The 21,708-nt window shown below is 36.0% G+C and overlaps 1 protein-coding gene across 4 annotated transcripts in view; it reads right to left on the reverse strand.

The window, feature by feature from the left end:
* Window positions 1-21,708, reverse strand: part of BCO2 (beta-carotene oxygenase 2) — a 104,370-nt gene that overhangs the window by 10,656 nt on the left and 72,006 nt on the right. For all 4 annotated transcript variants that reach the window (XM_027036511.2, XM_053204114.1, XM_027036512.2 and 1 more), the window contains 6 exons: window positions 15,787-15,998; window positions 15,466-15,581; window positions 14,471-14,573; window positions 9,339-9,467; window positions 8,205-8,365; window positions 6,896-7,063 (listed from right to left, as the gene is read on the reverse strand). In XM_027036511.2, coding sequence (XP_026892312.1) covers window positions 6,896-7,063; window positions 8,205-8,365; window positions 9,339-9,467; window positions 14,471-14,573; window positions 15,466-15,581; window positions 15,787-15,998 — 889 coding nt within the window. The remainder of the gene's footprint in view (window positions 1-6,895; window positions 7,064-8,204; window positions 8,366-9,338; window positions 9,468-14,470; window positions 14,574-15,465; window positions 15,582-15,786; window positions 15,999-21,708) is intronic.

The raw sequence follows: 21,708 nt of genomic DNA on the forward strand, positions 1-21,708 counted from the left end.
CAACTATATGCTCAATTAAAAGTCAAGAATTAGCATAATGGATTTTTAAAATATATGCTGCTTACAAGGTACACATTCATAAAGATTAAAAGTGTAAGAATGGAAAAGTTACAGCATGCAAACATTAAACAAAAAAGTAGACTTTAAGGCAAAAAACATTACTCAGAAATAAATGTTCAATAAAATCATCAAGGTAAAACAATTCTAAATTTGTATGTACATAATAACAGAGCACCAAAATATATAAACTAAAAATTAACATAACTATAGGAGCACCAGTCTGGCTTAGTTGATAAGAGCATGTGACTCTTGATCTTGCGGTCAGGAGTTTGAGCCCCACATTGAGGGCAGAGTTTACTTTAAAAAAATAAAAAATAAAATAAAATTAACATAACTATAAAAAGAAACAGAAAAATCTGTATTCCAAGTAAGAGATTTTAATATGCCTCTCATGTAATATCATAATGTCATGTAATAGAGATCAATAAAAACAGATATGATTTGGATAGTATAAACAAATATGACCTAATTGACATATGTAAAACACTACATTCAAAATTCAGAATATACATTATTTTAAATACATATGAAGCACTTAAAAAATGATCTAACGCTGGACCATAAAGCAAATCTCAATATCATACAGTAAAATTAAGCTGGAAATCAATGGTAGAAAAATTTCTATATATTTGAAATTTTAAAAACACATTTCAAAAACAAATCTCAATGAGAGAAAATTCGTTAACTGAGAAGTAATAAAAATAAAACATATAAAAATTTGTGGGATGCAGCTAAAACTCTGCTAGAGTGACATTTATCATCACAAAGATATATGTTGTGGGCAAAAGGATGAAAAATAACAAACTAACCACATCCTTAGTTACAAAGAGGTCATATTAGGCACAAAGGAAAAAGAAAGGGCCAGAGAAAGACCGTATGATTTCACTCACATGTGGAATTTAAGAAACAAAACAAATGAACGTGGGGCGAAGAAACAAAGAGAGAGGCAAGCCATAAAACAGACTCTTAACTATAGAGAACAAAGTGAGATGTTGCTGGAGGGGAAGTGGGCAGGGGATGGGCTAAATGGGTGGTGATTAAGTAGGGCACTTGTGACGAGCCCTGGGTGTTATATGAAGAAAGAAGGAAAGGAAATAATAAAAATAAGAACAGAAACTGATGAAATGGAAAATACACACACATTAAAGAGGATCAACCAAGCCCGAAAGATAGTTGTTTTTGAAAAGCTTCATTAAATCGATAAGACCCTGGCAAGCCTAAGCAAATGCACAAAAAAGAAAGGAAAGATTACCATATAGGGATAAAAACAGGTGGCATCAATTAACCATAGGTACATTTTTTTTTAAATCATAGAATGATATCACAAATGACATCAGATAAATAAATTTGAAATTTTAGATGACATAAATTTCTAAAAAAAAATCAATTTACCAAATCGGATACAATAAAAAATAGAAAATCAGAATAATATTGTATTATTAAAATACAATTCATAATTTAAGATCTAACTATAAGGAAATATACAGGCCCAGATGGCTTACTTCTTGAATTATTCCAAACATTTAAGAAATAATGCCAATCTTATACATTCTCATGTAGAGAAAAGAGAACAATTTCCAACTCACTGTATGAGATCAGCAAAACCTTAATACCAAAACTTAACAAGGATATTATAAGAAAGAAAAATTATAGGCCAATTTTATTCATAAAATACATGCAACAAAATCCTAAACAAAATATTAGCAAAGTAAGTCCAACAATATTTAAAGAAAAATACACAGCAACCAATTGGGATTTGATTCAGGAATAGAAGGGAAAGCTTCACATTCAAAAATCAATAAATAGCTGTTATTACAAACATTTCTTCAATCAATCAATGTACTTTACCACATTGATGACATAAAGGATAAGTCAGATGATTATCTCAAAACTATTGAAAAAACACTTGATAAAATTCAACATCCATCCATAATTAAAGTTCTTAGTAAACTAGAAGTAAAAGGGAACTTTCCTAAGTGAGAAAAATTATCTTTAAAAAAGAATCTATTGGGGCACCTGGGTGGCTCAGTCAGTTAAGCATCCAACTTCAGCTCCAGTCATGATTTTTGAGTTCGAGCCCAGCGTCAGGCTATGTATTGACAGCTCAGAACCTGGAGCCTGCTTCAGATTCTGTTTCTCCCTCTCTGTCTGCTCCTCCCCTGTTCGTGCTCTGTTTCTCTGTCTCTCAAAAAATAAACATTTTTAAAAAAATCTATCAATAACTTCTGTCCACACAAAATCTGCCCACAAATGTTAACAGCAGTCTTATTTATATTTGCCAAAAACTGAAAGTAACCAAGGTATCCTCCAATAAATGAATGGATAAACAAACCATAGTACATACATACAACAGCATATCATTCAGTGATGAAAAAAATGAGCTATCAAGCCACCAAAAGACCTGAAGAAACTTTAAATATATATTACTATGAGGAAAAAGCAAGTCTGAAAAGGCTACATACTCTAGGATTCCAATTACATGACATCTTGAAAAAGGAGAAAGTATAGGGACAGTAAAAAGATTACTAGTTGCTAGGTGTTGAGAGAAGTGGGGAGGGAAGAAGATGGAATGTGGTATTTTAAGGGTAGGGAAACTAGTCTGTATGATACTATAATCGTAGATACATGACTTTATGCATTTGTCAAAACCCATAGAATTGTACAACACAGAGTGAATCCTAGTGTAAATTACGGACTTTAGGTAGTAATAATATATAAATATTGGTTCATCAATGGTAACACATATACCACACCAAGGCAAGATGTCAACAATAGGGGAATCTGGGGATATTAGGGGAAGGGAATATACATGGGAGTGCTTTCCAGGTTCTGCTTGATTTTTATTTAAACCTAAAATTTCTCTAAAAAACAAAGTCTATTAGTTTGTTTGCTTGTTTAAATCTATAGCAAACAGCATACCTAACAGTAAAATGTTGAAGACTTTTCCTCTCATATTGGGCACCAGATAAGGATGCCAACCATCTCCACTTGCATTCAACACTGTACTGGAGGTCCAATGAAGAAAGGCAAGAAAATGAAAATCAATAACTAGTTTGGAAAGGAAACTGTCATTACTTGTATAAGATATGATTGTAGATGTAGAAAATCTAAAAGAATCTATAAATTATTAGAATTACTGAATTATTGTATTCATTAACTGAACACAAGATCAAGAAACTAAAATCAAACATATTGCTATACAGCAGTATTAACATAAATGAAAGCAAAAGTAAATACCTAGGAGTAAATCTAATAATTTAATAATATTCTTTATAATAAAAAAGACATATAAAATGCATACCCAGATAGCTATAAAACACTTTAAAGAAGTGATAAAATGGAAAGATAAATTGTGTTCATGTACTAGAAGAATCAACATTGTGTAAAGATATTAACCTTCTCTCAAATTAATACGCAGATTCAGTGCAAATGCAGTTAAAATCTGACAGGTTTTTTTTTTTTTCTGTGTGTGTGTGTGTGTGTGTGTGTGTAGAAACTGACAAGCTGACTCTAAAATGTATATAAAAATGTAGGGGGAGTGCCTACATGGTTCAATCAGTTCAGTGTCTGACTTCGGCTCAGGTCATGGTTTCAGAGTTCATGGGTTTGAGACCCACATCAGGCTCTGTGCTGACAGCTCAGAGCCTGGAGCCTATTTCAGATTCTGTGCCTCCCTCTCTCTCTGCTCCTCCCCCACTCATGCTCTGTCTGTCTGTCTCTCTCTCTTAAAAATAAATAAATATTAAAAAAAATTTTTTTTAATGTAGGGACACCTGGGTTGCTCAGTTGGTTGAGCACCCAACTCTTGATTTCAGGGCAGGTCATGATCCCAGGATCATGGGATCAAGCCCTGCGCTGGGCTCCTTATTGAGCATGGGGCCTGCTTGGGATATTCTCTCTCTCTCTGTCCCTCTACCCCTCTCCCCTGCTTGCTCTCTCTCTCTAAAATTAAAAAAAAATTTTTTTTTATTTAAAAAGTTATAGAGTGCCAGGAATGGCCATGACACTCATTATAGAAGGAAATATTAGGAGGACCTTATCTGCTAAACATCAAGATTTTTCATACAGTGATATTATTCAGCACAGTGGGATATTGGCACAGGAATACCTAAGTAGACCAATGGAACAGAATATAAATCTAAAACAGAATAATGCATATATGAGTACTTAATTTTTAGAATTAAAAACTCTTGTAGAGGTAATATGGGAAAATATTGTTATGACCTTATCATGGGAAGATGTCTGAAATAGGATGTACAATGTATTACTCATAAAGAAAAAAACTGATAGATTGGAACATGCTTATTCATCAAAAGCACCATTAAGATAACCTGATAGAGGTATCTGCAAAAATACCTGTAGGAATTTCATATTTAATGGTGAATTATTAAACATTTTCCAATTGAGAAGGGGAAAATGATTACTGCTATAACTACTTCTTTTCAATTTGAGGTCCTAGCCAATATAATAAGGCATGAAAAAGAAATAAAAGGCATATAAGGACTGGAAAGAAAGAAATGAAACTGTCATTATTTTCAGATAACATGATTATATACATAGAAAATCAAAAATAATCTATAGTCAACTATTCAAACCCTAATAAGTGAATTTAGCAAGATATTTAAATAAGAAATCAATATACAAAATCAACTGCATTTCTATATACCAGCAAAAACAGAAAATGAAAGCTTAAAAACTAAGCAAAATAAGTCAGAGAAAAAACAGACATCATATGATTTCACTCATATACTTGTATGTGTAATTTGAGAAACAACAGATGAACATAGGGGAAGGGATGTAAAAATAAGATAAAAACAGAGAGGGAGGCAAACCATAAGAGATTCTTAAATACAGAGAACAAGCTGAGCGTTGCTGGAGGGGCGGTGGGTGGGAGGATGGGTTAAATGGGTGATGGGCATTAAGTAGGGCACCTGTTGGAATGAGCACTGGGTGTCACATGTAAGAGATGAATCCCTGGGTTCTAATCCTGAAACCAAGACTACACTGTATGTTAACTAACTTGAATTTAAATTAAAGAAGAAGAAAAAGGAGGAGGAGGAGGAGGAGGACGAGGACGAGGAGGAGGACGAGGATGAAGAGGGAGAGGAGGAGGAGAAGGAGGAGGAGGAGGAGGAGGAGGAAGAGGAGGAGGAAGAGGAGGAGGAGGAGGAAGAGGGGGAGGAGGAGGAGGAAGAGAGGGAGGAGGAGGAGGAAGAGGGGGAGGAGGAGGAGGAAGAGGGGGAGGAGGAGGGGAAATCTAAAGCAAACGTGATGCTAAAAATGGTAACAGAGAACAATCTGGTATCTGCCAGAGGGGAGAGTATAGGGATGGGCAAAACAGGGGAAGGGATTAAAAAGTATAAAAGCCCAGTTATAAAATAAATAGGACATGAGGATACAATGTACAGCATAGAGAGTATAGTTAATAACATGTAACAACTTTCTATGGTGACAGAAGATACTAGATTTGTTGTGAGGATCAACTCATAATGTATATAAATGTTAAATCACTGTGTTGTGTGCCTAATATAATATTGTATGTCAACTACACTTGAATAAAAAAACTTACAATTAAAACAAAAGACTGGGACGCCTTGCTGGCTCAGTCACTGGAGTGTGCAACACTTGATATTGGAATTGTAGGTTCACACCCCATATTGAGTGTAGAGATTACTTAAAAATAAAATATTTTAAAAATAATAATAATAATTAATCAAATATACCATTTATAATAGTTTCAAAACTAAACCTGAATGCCTACAGATAAATTTAACAAAAGATATGCAATATCCTGACCAAAAACTTTATAAACATTACTGAGAGAAATTTTTAAAAGACTCAAATAAATGGAAAGATATTCCATGTTCATGGATTGGAAGGTTCAACATTTCTTACTGTTGTAAAGACATCAATTATCCTCAAATTGATCTGTAGTTGCAACATGATTCCAATCAGATTTTGTTTTTTCTTAATTTGCAAAAACTGACATGTTGACTCTAAACTTGTGCAAATGCAAAAAGGCCAAGAAAAACCCAGGCAATCTTTAAAAAGAAAAGAGCTAGGACTTATACTGCAGATATCAAGACCTATCAGACAGCTATAATAACTAATAAGTAAGCTTTGTAAGAAAAGTTAACTTTAGGGGTGCCTGGGTGGCTCAGTCTAGTTAAGTATACGACTCTTGATCTCAGCTCAAGACATGATCTCACACTTTATGAGTTCGAGCCCTGCATCAGGCTCCAAGCTGACAGCACAGAGCCTGCTCAGTATTCTCTCTGCTCCACCCCAACTCATGACTGAAGGTACTCTCTCTCTCTCTCTTATTCTCTCTCAAAATAAATAAGTAAACTTAAAAGATAAAATAAAATTAAATCAATGTGTTAAAAAAAGTTTTAAGTAAAGCTACAGCCTGAAACAATTTGCATTACATAATCCAGGAAATTTTTACCTTGGATTCAGTATTGGGAAAAAGTGAATGCCCTCAGCTGGAAGAACTAAAACAGCTTCTTTTATCAGAGAATTAAGATATTATAGCCCATTTTGCCATCCCTTCCAGGAAACTGAAGTATGTTTAGTTCTCAAGTGTAATAAGGAACTAATCACACAGTGCTCCAAAACACATCTCTTTGTTTTCTTTAATATGCTTTTAATTTATCAGGTATTAAGTAAGTAACTCAAATTATTTTTAAGTATTAAATAAATAAATGACAAAGCTGTGCCTTCAATGCTTTAAAACCATTCTACTTCCTTATCTGCCAAAGAAGCAAGAGAAACAGCCAGAACCTGGTGAGTTCAAAATTATGTTGACAACTTCTGACAAATCAGAGATGTTTACCTGATCAAGCCCTTCCCCAACTTTCCTGAGATTCTGTAGTTGGTAAACTTCTAGGCTTCTTCCATCATCTTGACAGCACAAATCGATTACAACACAGCCCTGGTCCTCAAAGGCATTGATTTGATGAAAAGTAACAAAAGGTTTACTGTAGTACATCCCTGGAAGAAGCTGCAGGGAAAATACAAAGAAAAAGAGATATTTTCTTTTTTTCTTTAAGGAACAGATCCACAAAGTTTAAATTAAAAAGATTCCCTCCTCCCCTTTAAGTGACAGGCCTAGTAAGTATAAAAGGTAGAATGTGGAACATAGAAGCAAACACTTTGATTTAACCATTGCTTGCTTAGGTCATCACATTTCATATTAATCAATGAACTGGGGCTATTTGATATAAGCCAATCAACTGTCACAACTAACTTAAAAGTCCTTATGAAATAGGGCCCAATGTTTTGAGGTATAAATAAATCCTAGACTTTATCTTACATGATTGAATAGAAAATACTGCTTTTGAGGCACCTGGGTGGCCCAGTAAGTTAAGCGTCCAATTCTTGGTTTTGGCTCATGTCAAATCTCGTGGTTTGGGAGATGGAGCCCCTTGGGCTCTGCACTGACAGTGCAGAGACTGCTTTGGATTCTCTAGCTCCCTCTCTCTCTGCTTCTCCCTTGCTGGTGTGCTCTCTCTCTCTCAAAGTAAATAAATAAACTTTAAAAAACTATTAAAAAAAAGAGAAAACACTGCCATTAAGTAGCTTATGATGAGTTAAGTGATTATTTGAAAAATGCACTTATTATCAAAATAGGATTTTTTGTAATGAAATTAGGGTACAGTAAATTTAGGATGTCATCTCTTTAGAAAGGCAAAAAGAAGACAAAATACCATAGTGTTACTAAACAGGAGTATAGAAAGATATTTAACAAACGCACTTTGGACTTTGGTAGGATTATCATATTTACATATCAAGAAGTCATAGAACCAAGCAAAAAATTATCATTGCAAAAGTTACAGAAGACTTCTATGTGAACAACATTCTCTTTAGCAAATATTATGACATGGAAAAATTCATACTAATATGCCAAGGTTTCTTAGATGCCATTTTAGTTGAATCAGATAATTAAAAGTAAAACCATTCCTTACAATTTTCTAATATGCAAAACCCACTGTACTCATTAATAAGTAGCTAGCCCCACCTACGGAAGAAGGTAATATCCTTGATTACGAATGTCTTATACCAGCAATACCCAGTGACAGAAAAAAAATCAACCGTATACAGATTTGTCCATTTTCAAAACAAACATAGTCAAGATACTCCACCTGTCCAGTGTGCTTATCCACCACATGAAACCGTGTATTATACTGGGGTTCCCAGCTTATTCCATCTGCAAAGGACTTTCCCCGGATTTTAGAAGTGACAACTTTCCACAAATTCATCTTTAGAGGCTGTTCAATGAAGATTACGTAGTTCCTTGTCATTCCTGAAAGGTTCCAGCAAATAATAAAATGGGATTTAGTAAATTAGAATTGTCTGAAATGTGACGGTTATGGGGATTTATCTGAATGCCAGGACATAATACTTCTAACCTAAACAAAACCAGACAGAAATAATTCTCCACTGCTTCCCAGCTTTTCCTTACATATTTCTTGTTCCTACATAAAAAAGGGAACTGCTCAGAACAGCTTGGGTTGAACGCTCACAGCTTGCTTTTTATCTTCCTTATTTTTCTTTTTAAATTGGTCAGTTTACGAACCAAGTGAAGAAGCATAATATTAAAGTGTCATTTGTGATCAAGATGTTTCTTCTGTAATCCTTTTGCTATTTATCCTGAAGGTTAAGATTCAGCAGCAGATTGGCTATAAAGGTTTAGAATGCAGAAAATAAATATTCTGAGAAAAAGCTGAAGCTATCAAACAGAATATGAATTTCCCCCCAAAAAAACATAGTCAAGACCTTTTCATGAAAATAATTACCTATGGCTTTAAAGTTACCTAAAATTTTGAATTCTGTCAATTTTTTTTATGGTCAAATAATTTTTTTCTACTAAGACTTTACTTTTGTAGAGCAGTTTCAGGTTTGTAACACAATTAAAGGGAAGGCACAGAGACTTTATACCCTGTCCCCCCACACACACAGCCTCCCTATCATCAACATCCCCCACTAGAGTGGTTGGTACATCTGCAACAGCTGACAAACTGACAACCCATCAAATGCACCCAAAGTCCATAATTTACATTCTGGTTCACTTTTGATGTTGTCAATTTTTTAGTAATTGCCAGGATAAAAAGTATGTCACTAAACAAAATAAACTGAAGTGGCATTAAAATGCAACCTTGGTCTCATCAGCATATTTTGATAAGCGGTATCAACACAGTATATGTGACCACTAGCTTGTCTGCTACAGCGACGTTTAAGGCACATCCCAAAGTAATGTGTGTTATCTTTGGGCTTACCAAAGCTATGATAGTAAGAAGGTCTCATCCCCTCTGCAGAGGCAATAGAACATATCACCTGGGCTCCATGGATTGTCTCCCCAAGATCCACTTTCTCTGGAGGAACTCGAATAACATTATAGCAAGAACCTGGAAAACAAAGTCCTGTCTTATTTATACACATTCTAAAATAAAATACAACCCTTGCACTCATGGATTAGAGATTTATGCAATATATGCATGACATCCGTATTTCATAAAGGGTTATTTCTTTTTTTAATGTTTATTTATTTTTGAGAGAGCGTGAGGCACAAGTGGGGGAGGGGCAGAGAGACGGAGACAGGATCTGAGGCAGGCTCTGCACCGCCAGCAGAGATCCCAATGTGGGGCTCGAACTCACTCAGGAACCATGAGATCATGACCTGAGCCGAAGTCAGATGCTTAACCAACTGAGCCACCCAGGCGCACCCATAAAGGGTTATTTCAAACAAAGACTTGGATAAAAAAAAATATATTAACTTTATGAAAGTCATTAGCTAAGATTTTAAAATGATACACACAAAGTAACCAACGGTTTATTGCATTTTTTTTCATGATTACTAGCTAAGTTTATTGCATTTTAATGCTCTCAAAAGACTACCCTCTCACTCCCTAAAAATGAACTCATTCTCTACTTTATAGGAAAAGATCAGGTAGCAGGCAAGAATATCCTCTAATTCTACTTGTCCCTCTCACCATTCCCCAATCCCTACAATTACAATCTCCATTTGCCCCCACACCCAACTCCTCTCCAGTCCTCTGGATCCCTAAGGTCACTCCAAGTCCCATCTTATCCTTTCTTAATGCATTCATGCAATTGCCTTCATTCATGTAATTATTCATCTTACTACTTCTGCAAGAACCAGCTCAGGTAACCACTCCTCAAGTAGCCCTCCCTGATTCTTCCCCACCCCAAAGGTATTTGGTGCCTCTCCTCAATGCCCTGATTATATCCTGTACAGTCATACACTTATCTTATTGCACTATAATTTCGTGCTTGTTTATCTGCTTCCCAACAGACTGGTGAGCTCTTCAAGGGCAGGAATTGTGTCTGATTCATCTTTGTATCCTCAGTACCAAGCAAGAACTTAGCATTCAGTAGGCACAGTAAAAAAAGCTATTGATGATGGATTACTTAACAACTTATGTTTGTTAAATTATTCAGTGAATAGGGGCACCAGGGTGGCTCATCGGTTAAGCATCCAACTCTGGCTCAGGTCATGAGCTCGCAGTTCATGAGTTTGAGCACTGCATTGGGCTCTGTGCTGACAGCTTGGAGCTTGGAGCCTGGAGCCTCCTTCAGATTCTGTGTCTCCCTCTCTCTCTGCCCCTCCTTCACCTCTCAAAAATAAATAAACATTAAAAAATTGTTTTAAATTGTTTAGTGAATAAACAAATACTGAGGTCATATTGAATTATATTTCTGGTATTAGAATTGCCAATGCTGGTCCTGAAAAACGGGTAACACATAACTTTGCAAACACTCAGCTTCTTTTGGAACAAGATAACCCTTCTGTTCTCTATTCATTTATTCAGCCATTACTTCTTGAGTGTCAACTATATTCCAAACACTCTTCTAAGTGTCCTAAGTTTATCTTCCAGACACTTATACACAGCAGGGTCCAAATGTACACAAGCCTTTTCTTTTACAAAGCTCAGATTCTAATAAAGCATCCAATAAGTAAAAGTATAAAGCATCGGATGATGATAAGATCTATAGGGACTGGGAATAAGTATATATGGATGGGGGCCACTGTTTGCAATTGTTGATAGGGTGATCTGAGAAGGCTTCACTAAGTGACATTTGAGAAAAGACCAAGAGGAGGTGAGGAAGAGAGGCTTGAGGATATCTGGGAGAAACACATTCCAGGCAGAGACAAGAATAAATGCAAAGATTCTCAGCCAAAAGTAAGCCTGGAGTGTCCAAATAATAGCATGAAGGCCAGTGAGGCCCTGTCAGAGTAAGCAAGAAAAGTCTGAGATGAGGTGGGTGGGCTAAAAAGATAATTGGCTGATATGCTGACAATAAACTGAAATGGGGCAAGGGTAGATGCCCAGAGACCAGTTAAGAAGCTATTACACCAATTCACATGCGAGAGGATGGTGGGCTTAAACCAGAATGCCAGAAGTGGAGGTCAAATGAGGTGGTTGGATTTTTAAATTTATTTTGAAGGCACTGCTGCAATTGCTTTTTGACCAACTGGATATGGATGTGAGAGACAGATGTGAAGGATGATTCCAAAATTATCATCCTGAGCAACTGGAAGGATGAAGTTACCATCAGCTTAAATGGGGACTCTTTTAGGCAGAGAAAATTTAGGGGAAAAGTTCAGAAGTCTGGTTTTAAATAAGTTAATTTTGTAACACCTATTAGACATCCTAGTAAAAACACTGAGTGTTTTATATCAATTTTATATCCAATTGATATAAAATACTGAAGGGGTCTGAGTTAGGATATAGATGTGTTCTGCACACCCATTATATATAAAACATCATGCTTTAGACAGTGATGAGTTATAAAAGTGATAAAAGACCAGTTCTACAGTTCCAAAAGTACCATATTACTATCTAACAGGTTATATACATTTCATTAGTACTAAAAACTACTTGGATTGATTATTTAGAGGATTTTTGTTCATTTTTTAAAGACTTTAAAAATGCAGGGAAATGCTTAAACAGTTAAAAGCTTTTTATTTCTTAAAGACAGAAATTACCAGCAAGCACTTTATTATGAGAATCACTAAATTTCTCCCAAACACAACCTCTCTACAGCTACATGTACATTTGAGCTCCAGTTCAAAAACTCCGGTTGAACTGAACAATCGAGGAAGGAGGAAGACGAAGAGGAGGAGGAGGAGGAAGGGGAGGAGGAGGAGGAGGAGGGGAGGAGGTGGGGGAGGAGGAAAAGAGGGGGAGGAGGGGAAGGGGGGAGGAAGACAGGGAGGAGGAAGGGGAGGAGGCGAGGAGGAGGGGAGGAGGAGGAGGGGAGGGGAAAGAGGGGGGAGGGGAGGGGGAGGCGATTCAGTTTCAGTTGAGATTAGAAGATAAAGAATTGCTCATCTCAGTGGTTAGATTAAGTGACAAAACTCACTAAATTTAACCAGTATTAATTAATGTGCCAAGATAAGGGGTAAGGGGGTGATTGAAATGCAGATTCTTGGTCCTTTTTCAGGTCTACTGAACCAAACTCTCTGAAGATAAAGCCCAGTAATCTACATTGCTAGGAAGCATTCCAGAACATTCTGAGGCACACTAAAGGCTAAGAACCACTGATCTAACGACTACTTATTTTAGAATATATAATTCAGAAAAGCTAAACAGTATCTATCATATTATGAACTAGTTACCCAGTTATCTACTTGATTAATAGACTTAATTTATTAGGAAATGTACTTTTTGTCAACCATATTTTAATTAACAAGAAAATAGTTTTTAAAATAGGTCATCTACTTGGGAGAATTCTATGCAGCCTGATTCTGGGAAATGTTTCTTGACATAAGAAATAATTATTATAATATTTTAATACAGTGTTAAGGGAATAAAAAACACACCAGAGAAGTATATAGAATAGATATCATTTTTAATGAAATTTTTTTAATGATCAAAAAAGATGGATGGACAAAAAACTGCAGAGTTAGTTTACCCATTTCCTGAAACATTTTACCTAAAAGGATGTTTGCTGTTTCCTATAACAGCCTTGAAGAACACATTTCCTACTCAAGATCAGGTAATAAGAGGATAGAGGAGCGCCTGGGTGGCTCAGTCGGTTAAGCATCTTGACTTCAGCTCAGGTCATGATCTTGTGGTTCATGAGTTCAAGCCCCACATCGGGCTCTGTGCTGACAGCTAAGAGCCTGCAGCCTTCAGATTCTGTGTCTCCTTCTCTCTCTGCCCCTCTCCTGCTCACACTCTGTCTCTCACTCTCTCTCTCCCAAAGAAATAAACATTAAAAAATACATATATATATGGAGAGAGAGCTGGGTGATGAAGTTTTAGGATACCTAGCTCTACTTGAGCCAGCAAAAAACAAACCTGCACTATGCATTTTAATACACAGTCACCTTTGTCAATATGGAGAAGTAGACACAAACACCCTGCAAAGCCAATTACTCACCAAAGGCACACATTAACCTACACAAAAGCTAAACCATACAAAGGTTTCACAGGTTATACATGATAGACTGATGGACAGGTTAAGACAGATAGTCAGAAATATCGAACACCTACCCATTTCTCTTCAGAGAGACATGCACTCAGGTTACAGGAACATGAATTTGCATGCTCTGACAGTCTTCTGTAGTCAGTAATAAATAATTACGAAGATAGTCTAACAGAGTGACTTTGGGTGTGATTCAGACTTGCTGGCAAGACTGGCCTTACACACTAGAAACTTGCCTAACCAAGTATCTTACACAGTCTCCATATTCACTGCCCTTGTCTGTAAAATGGGGGCAGTAATAGTACCTCTCTCAGAGAGTCATTATAAGGACTAAATTAAAAAAGTACATTGAAAAATGCTTAACACCAGGATATACTAGGCACTCAATAAATGTTAGCTATCATTATTAGCTATTAGAAGTTTCTGGAGCAGATTGGTAGGCAGTTGGAAAAGGAGTTGTGGATGACCAGGAAACAGATGTGATGTAAATGGCTGGAAATACAAACACACAATAACCTTAACTTACTTTGTAGTGTATTTTTCCCATAATAAAAATAAATCCTTTCCCATGTAATGAACAATGTACTTTCCCCACATCTGTTTGCTGTACCATTCTAAATTTCTTGTACTTATAGTGTGATTTTTTTTTTAATTCAAGTTTGAGAAATACATACTGAAAATCCCTATAATGCCTGTAAGCCAAAAAGCACAACAGAACATAAAAAATGTAAGTCATGCTGAAAAGGTCAAATAGCAAATCAGTTGCTAAGCATATGTGCAAAAGGACCACAGAACACAGTAAATTAGGTACCTTCAGCTCAGTTATGCAACTTTGGAGATTTCCTTCTGACCCTTTTAAACAAAGTTCCCTATGTCTACACCTTAACTATAATGGAACACTGGGGAGATAGTTAACCCCTAATTATTTTTAAAAAGACCTCCTTCCCAACTTTACCATGTGACCCATAGGAGTTCCCCATGTTGTAAGCTGTTCCATCAGCGTCATAGTGAGGATGTGCAGTTGCTCCATTCACAGCAATGAATTTCCTCCAGTCTACCTGCAAATTTAAGACCATCAGAGACTTTTAAATGTTAAAATGGGAAGATCTCTACTTACATTTATCAACAGTAGGAATGTGTCAGATATCTTAAAAATAAGATATGACAACTATAGTCTAAGCCCTAATGTCTCACCTCTAAGAAATCAAAATTATTTTTCCTTCTAAAGAAATTGAGACTAAATAATAAATAAAAACTCCACCACCACCACCATCAAATGGACAAAAATGATTATCCAGTAAGGATTCCCCATCCCCCACCAAGATTGCAGGAAAGTTCAAAAAATAAGAATTAAAGTTCTGGTCCAAATTTAATTTAATTTTTATTAATGTGTTAGGTGAATGCAGGAGGGGCCTAGACAGTCTCTAATCCAATTCTATCTGTAGCTAGGAAGAACATGAAATGGCCAACTTAAATCTGTACTATTGTATTTTTCCTTTACTATAGCCTTCAGATATTAGGACTAAGGAAGACATCTAGAATTATCTTTAAGGAAAACCAACCTCACAGGCCTAGATCTACTGAGGACAGAAGGTGCAGAGTAATACCCTGAATCAGTGGGTCACTTTTTTTTCTTTGTTTCATAAAGGCTCCAATTTCTTCTTCAGATAACTACCCCTCTAAAAAGTATTCGGAAAGGAATGAAATGTTAGGGTCTATTTTATTCATTTTTGTAAATGTTCATTATTTTTTATTTTTGAGAGAGAGAGCGCAGAGGAGGGGCAGAGAGAGAAGGAGACAAAGGATCTGAAGTAGGCTCCGTGCTGACAGCAGGAAGCCTGAGGCAGGGCTCCAACCCACAAACCATGAGATCATAACCTGACCCAATCAAACACTTAAACAACTGAGCCACCCAGGAGTCCTTATTCATTTTCTTAAACTATATTTTACCTTTTCGGTTTTTTCCAGAGTTTTGATGTCCACTTTGTTCATAAAGTTGGTCTCAGTACTAAGGTAGTAGTCACCCTTGTACTGCACGTAGTTGACATTGGTGTTGTCAGTTATTGCTGAAACCAAATCCCAGAGTTACTTAAACACCACAACTTACTGTAGCACAGTCAGAGCAAGAACACAGTTTAAACATCCTCTTATACCAAAAAAAAAAAAGAAAAAAATTCTACTTCAAGATATGTATTTATATAGATTGACATACATCATAATTAAAGTCATCACTATCACCCAGAAATTCTGAGCACAGTAAAGGCTGCTTACCAGGCACTTCAAACTTTGATAAGAAACGTTCAAAAACATTCTTGCAGGGGTCGGGGACAGCCAGCGTGCCAAATTCTGAGATCACAATTCGATCATGAACACTATTGGCCTTATAAGTATCACTCTGTAGGAACTTGCTTCTATACGTCACTGTGCCCTTCTCCATCCTGAACTGGTGAAGCAAAGCCATCCCATCAAACCAGTGATTGTACCTTCAGACAGCAGCAAAAACAGAAAGACAAATATCAGTAAGAAAAACACAGGGGCAAATGAATGCCTTCAAATATAGAGATAAGGAATTGGAATGGGTTCCCAGCACAACCTGTTTAGTTTGAAAACTTGAGTAAGAGATGACACCTTTTGAGTATATCCTGAAATCCAACGGAGAAGAACACCTTACATTCTTCTGACCCTTACTCCCCTGTCAAAAAACTCACACTTAGAAGGTTGAAAATAACACTCCAAACTGGTGACTCCTAAAATAAGTCTGATTTTTACCCTATAGCCAGGAAAATAGCATAAGAGGATATGAAATACTTGACATTCTCCAAATTAAAATGGGTTCCTAAGCTTTAAGAAATAATAATCTTCATATCTTATGTATATATTATGTTTTCCATTTACTTTAAATTTTTTCAAATTTATCAGAATTATGCTAAAGAACAAATAAGATCATTAATCATCTTGGTAGGTATGATTACAGTAGAAATTATCTATTTAAATAATGGAATATAGGGGCACCTGGGTGGCTCAGTCAATTAAGTGTCCGACTTCAGCTCAGGTCATGACCTCGAGGTCCATGAGTTCAAGCCCCACATCGGGCTCTGTGCTGACAGCTCAGACCCTGGAGCCTGCTTCAGATTCCGTGTCTCCCACTCTCTCTGCCCCTCCCCTACTCATACTCTGTTTCTCTCACTCTCAAACATGCGTATGTTAAAAAAATTTTTTTTTAAATAATGGAACATCAAAAAACTATAAGGAAAAGTTTATAGCTTTGCTTTTAAACAATTCTTTTTTTTTAAATGTTTGTTTGTTTTTGAGAGAGAAACAGAGCACGAAAAAGGGAGGGGCAGAGAGAGAGGGGGAGACACAGAATCTGAAGCAGGCTCCAGGCTCTGAGCTGTCAGCACAGAGCCTGACGTGGGGCTAGAACTCACAAACTGTGAGATCATGACCTGAAGCCAAAGTCGGACACTCAACCAACTGAGTCACCCAGAAGCCCCAGTGGCTTTGCTTTTAAAAGAGTTTCACATCATACAGTCTTTTCTTTCATGTGCTTAATATGCTGAATGCTTAATATGTCTTCAGCACAGATAAGCAAGGCTAACACCATTGTGTTAAAATGCAATGGCCCTGGAAGCAAGGAATCAAAGAAATATTTGTATACCTGTGTTTATAGCAGCATTATTTATGACAATCAAAAAATGGACAACCTAGTGTCCATTAAAAAGGAAGGAAAGGAAATTCTGTCACATGCTACAACACAGAAGAACTTTGAGGACATTATTATAAACAAAACAATCTAGTCACACACACAAAAAGGTAGAGTTTCAGTTTTGCAGGCTGAAAAAGTTCTGAAGATCTGTTCCACAACAATGTGAATAAACTTAACACTAACCTTTACCTCTAAAGATGGCTAAGATGGTAAATTTTACATTACATATTACCACAATAAAAAAAATGCAGGAAATAAATTTAAAAGTAAAACAAGACTCTCTTTGCCCAGTGATTTCAGATGCCATCTTATAATAAATTAAATTTCCATTAGTTATTGGGTTTATTTCTTGGCTTTCTATTCTGTTATCACTTGTTTATTTATTTATGTACTGATATCACAATGTTTTAATCATAGAGTGTTTATAGTATTTTTTAATGTCGAAAAGGCTAGTCCCTTCACTGAAAATCTTCTTTTTTTCATGTTTTCTTGACTATACTTGCATATTTATTTTTGCATATAAACTTTAGTATTGATCTAATTTCCTTTAAAAGCTTGTTGGAATTTTAAAGATTGTATTAAATTTTAAAATTAACTTAGGGAATACTGACATCTTTATGATGTTGAATTATCCTATTCAAGAACACAGGATGTTTTATCATTTGCTTGATTGCGTCTTTTAGGAGTCTTGTGATTTTAGAGAGAGAGTGAGTGAGTGAATGAGAGTAAGGGAGAAAGGCAGGGGGAGAGAGACAGAGACAGAGAATCTCAAGCAGGCTCCATGCTCAGTGCAGGGCCCAACATGGAGCTCTATCCTATGACCCTAGGATCACAATCTGAGCCAAAATCAAGCGTCAACGGACTGAGCCACCCAGGCACCCCAAGGAGTGTTTTTAAAGTTTGCACATTTCTTATTAAGTTTCTTCTTTGTTGCTACTGTAAAAGTTTTTTCTACCATTATGTGCCCTAACTAGTTATTGTTTGTGTATATGAAGGCTATTGATTTCAGTAGGTTAATTTTACATCCTGTTACCTTACCTTTTATTGTTTGAATTGGTTTTGTCATTGATTCTGTGGGTCTTCCAGATTTACTAGGATATCATCTGCAAACAGAGAGTCTTACCCTACTAATCTTTGGGCCTCTAATCAGTTTCTTTAGTCAGACTGTATTGGTTACATCCGGTTGAAAAGCAGTGGAATAGGGGACATCCTTTCCTTGCTCCTATCTTAAAATACCTATAGTGTTTCTCATTTTAATATCACTGGTTTTAAGATTAAGAGTAAAATATATATGTTTGTGTATGCATGTATACATATATACACACATATATAAAAATATAAATGTGTATATATATACACACATACACACAAAATGTATTATATGTATATGTATATATACATATACACATACTTATACCTTTATATCCACATGTGTATATACATATATATCCACATACATATATTTATATATAAATATATTATTACATATATATTGGATGCACATATATTTACCTGTGTGTGTATATGTGTGTATGTATGTATATAAAATCACATTAAGAAAGTATCCATCAAGTCCTGTTTTCTTGAGTGTTTTTATGAGGAATGGATGTTGAATTCTGACAAAAGTTTTGTCAGCATTTATAGAGATAATCCTATGATTATTTATCCTGAGACCTATTAATATGGCATATATTAATGGATTTCCAAATAATGAAACTACTTTGCATTCTTGAAATTAATCCTACCTCATCATTGTGAATTATATTTTTATATAGTGTTGGATTCTATTTGTTGTTAAAATATTTTTGTACTGTATTAGCACTATATATTTTTTATTTTTTCATTGATATTCATAAGTAATATGAATAAATTTTCTGTACTGTCTGCATCATGTGTAGATAATGAACATTATACTTGTTTCATTTTCTCTGAAATGATATATAGAGCTTTAGGACTATTTGATATTTGAAGGTTTGGTAGCATTTCTCTATGAAGAAATCTGGGCCTGGTGCTTTTTTTGAGAGGTAGATAATTAACAAGTACCCCTTTTTCCTCTATAAAAACTGTTCTGTTCAAACCTGCTATCTCTATGAATTTTGGTAATCTGTGTTTTCCCAGAAAATTATCCATTTCACGAGGTTCTGAAATGTATCTGCATAAAGGCCTAGAAAGTCTTGTAAATTTTATCTATTTCAATGGATTTCTTTCCACTACCATTTCCTGTTTTGAATATTTGTACTTCCTCCCTTTTTCTTCTTGATTATGTTAGCTGGTAGTTTCTCTGTTTTGGTAATTTTTTTTCAAAAAACACTAAAAACAAAATAATTTCAATAATTATTGCTATTCTTATCTAAATACCTCTAAAACTACAATACATAGTCTCAAACACAATACTCTGGGTAACCAGACACTCAGTTTCCTCATTTAAGAGACTTCATGTTCTTTTGTTCTCTTTCTTTATTTATTTTTGGTTACCACCTCATATTGTTGACTCACACTGAACTATCAACTAAAACCCCTAAGTAATTTTTAATACATTCTACTGTTAAGTCACATCACTTTCATCCTTGCACTTATAAAAAATTTTTTCATCTACCTAATAATATATTCAACTTGCTAGATTCCATTTCATAAGATCCTTCTAGACTAGACCCTATCATTCCATGTATTAATTTACTGAAACCAGCCAACTTTTCTTGAGCCCCTGCTATCTACCAGGCTTGTGCCAAGACCAGTGCTTACAGGCACATAAATAACTATATCATAAAGTGATCACTGAGACAACAGAGAAGTAATTAAAAAAAATAGTATATATGACAGAAGGAGCAACTACCTGACAGGACTGTGCTAAGCACTTTACCATATTCTTTCTTGCAGACATAAAAATAAATATAGGAAATAAATATAGGGACACCTGGGTGGCTCAGTCAGTTGGGCGTCAGACTTCGACTCAGGTCATGATCTCCTGGTTTGTGAATTCGAGCCCCGCATTGGGCTTTCTGCTGTCAGCATAGACCCTGCTTTGGACCCTCTGTTTCCCTCTCTCTCTGCCCCTCGCCCCATCTCTCTCTCAAAAATTAATAAACATTAAAAAAATAAAAATATATTTTATTTTATATATAAATATAAAATATTATTTTAATAATTATTTATTTATCACACACTGATCCTGTGAATAAATATTAATACCAAGGTACAGAATAAAAACATGCCAGGGTCACAAGGCTGGTAAGTGGCAAGAAAGAAATTTGAATTCAGTGCTGACTCCAAATCCTGGGATCTTACAACATCCCAAAAAGTAGGGTGAACTAGAAAAAAAGCAATTTGGCAGGAAAGGGAGTGGGGGGACAAGGGCACTAAAGGGAAAGAAGAAAATGAAAATGTACTGACTGCCAATTCACCACCCACCTCCCCCACCCACAAAGACGTTTATCTGAAAAGAGGCCTGTAGCGCAAGCCTAGGCGCTGAGGAGCTCTGCTGCTTGGTTCTAAAGTTTACCAGGGCAGCAGATGAAACACCATATGCTTTCAGAGGCTGTTACAGTCTAGGGATTGGGCTAATAGTTTCATTTTTCTCTTCCTTCTCGCGCTTCTGTTTGCCTTCTAATCTTTTTTCAGATTACAACTTGTTGAAATCCAGATATATAAACAGAAAAAAAGCACACCTTTGCTAATTAGGGCCAGCGGGATCCATAGGCCGGCTCATTTACCTTCTTTTTCTCTACCTCCAAACTACCTCCCAATCTCCCAGCCCCCTCAGCTGCAATTCCACTGGAGGCATCTAAAGTAACTTCTTAAGCGCTTTTTACACAGCTAGGGGTGAGGAACACACTGCATTTTAATGCCTTTCAGCACTAGGATTTTATAAATCTGTTAATCAAGTGAAGACAAGATGCAACAGGTTCAGCAAATTAAAATATCTGGAATATTAAGAAATATATCTTGAATATATAAATATTAATAAATATATCTTGCTCCTAAAGTTTATCTCTTTCCAATAACAGCTAGGAAAAGAAGAGCCGGACCATGATCAGAGTCTCACCAGGCCTAAGGGAATAATGTAGCTAACACAAAGTAGAATGGAAGGGGAGGGGCTTAGAAATGGGAGAATGAGGAGTCACTGTTTATTTATTTATATTTTTTTAACAGGAGAAAAGTATACATTTTATTAAATTTCTACATGTCTGTGGGGGCCTTGGTATGATAATGAAGCCCTGGAGAAGCGACTAGAGCAGGAAGCTTTCATACCTTTTTTTCAAGACAAGAAACGATAAGTTTGTGAGGAAACGACAAGACCAGGAGTCAGGGCTGGGGGCAGTAAACTGGGAGAAGCAACATGAGCTATATGAGAGAAGCAAACCTAGCGGAAGATGAGGCTATTTTAATAAGCTTGTACATAAGATCCATTTCAATGTCCGTTCCCAGCTCTGGTGATAAGAGCCTCCTGGTACAGGGAGGGCTCCCTTCCTGTAGGAAATTTTATGGCC

The sequence above is a fragment of the Acinonyx jubatus genome, chromosome D1, assembly GCF_027475565.1.
Source record: "Acinonyx jubatus isolate Ajub_Pintada_27869175 chromosome D1, VMU_Ajub_asm_v1.0, whole genome shotgun sequence".
In the NCBI taxonomy this organism is placed as follows: domain Eukaryota; kingdom Metazoa; phylum Chordata; class Mammalia; order Carnivora; family Felidae; genus Acinonyx; species Acinonyx jubatus.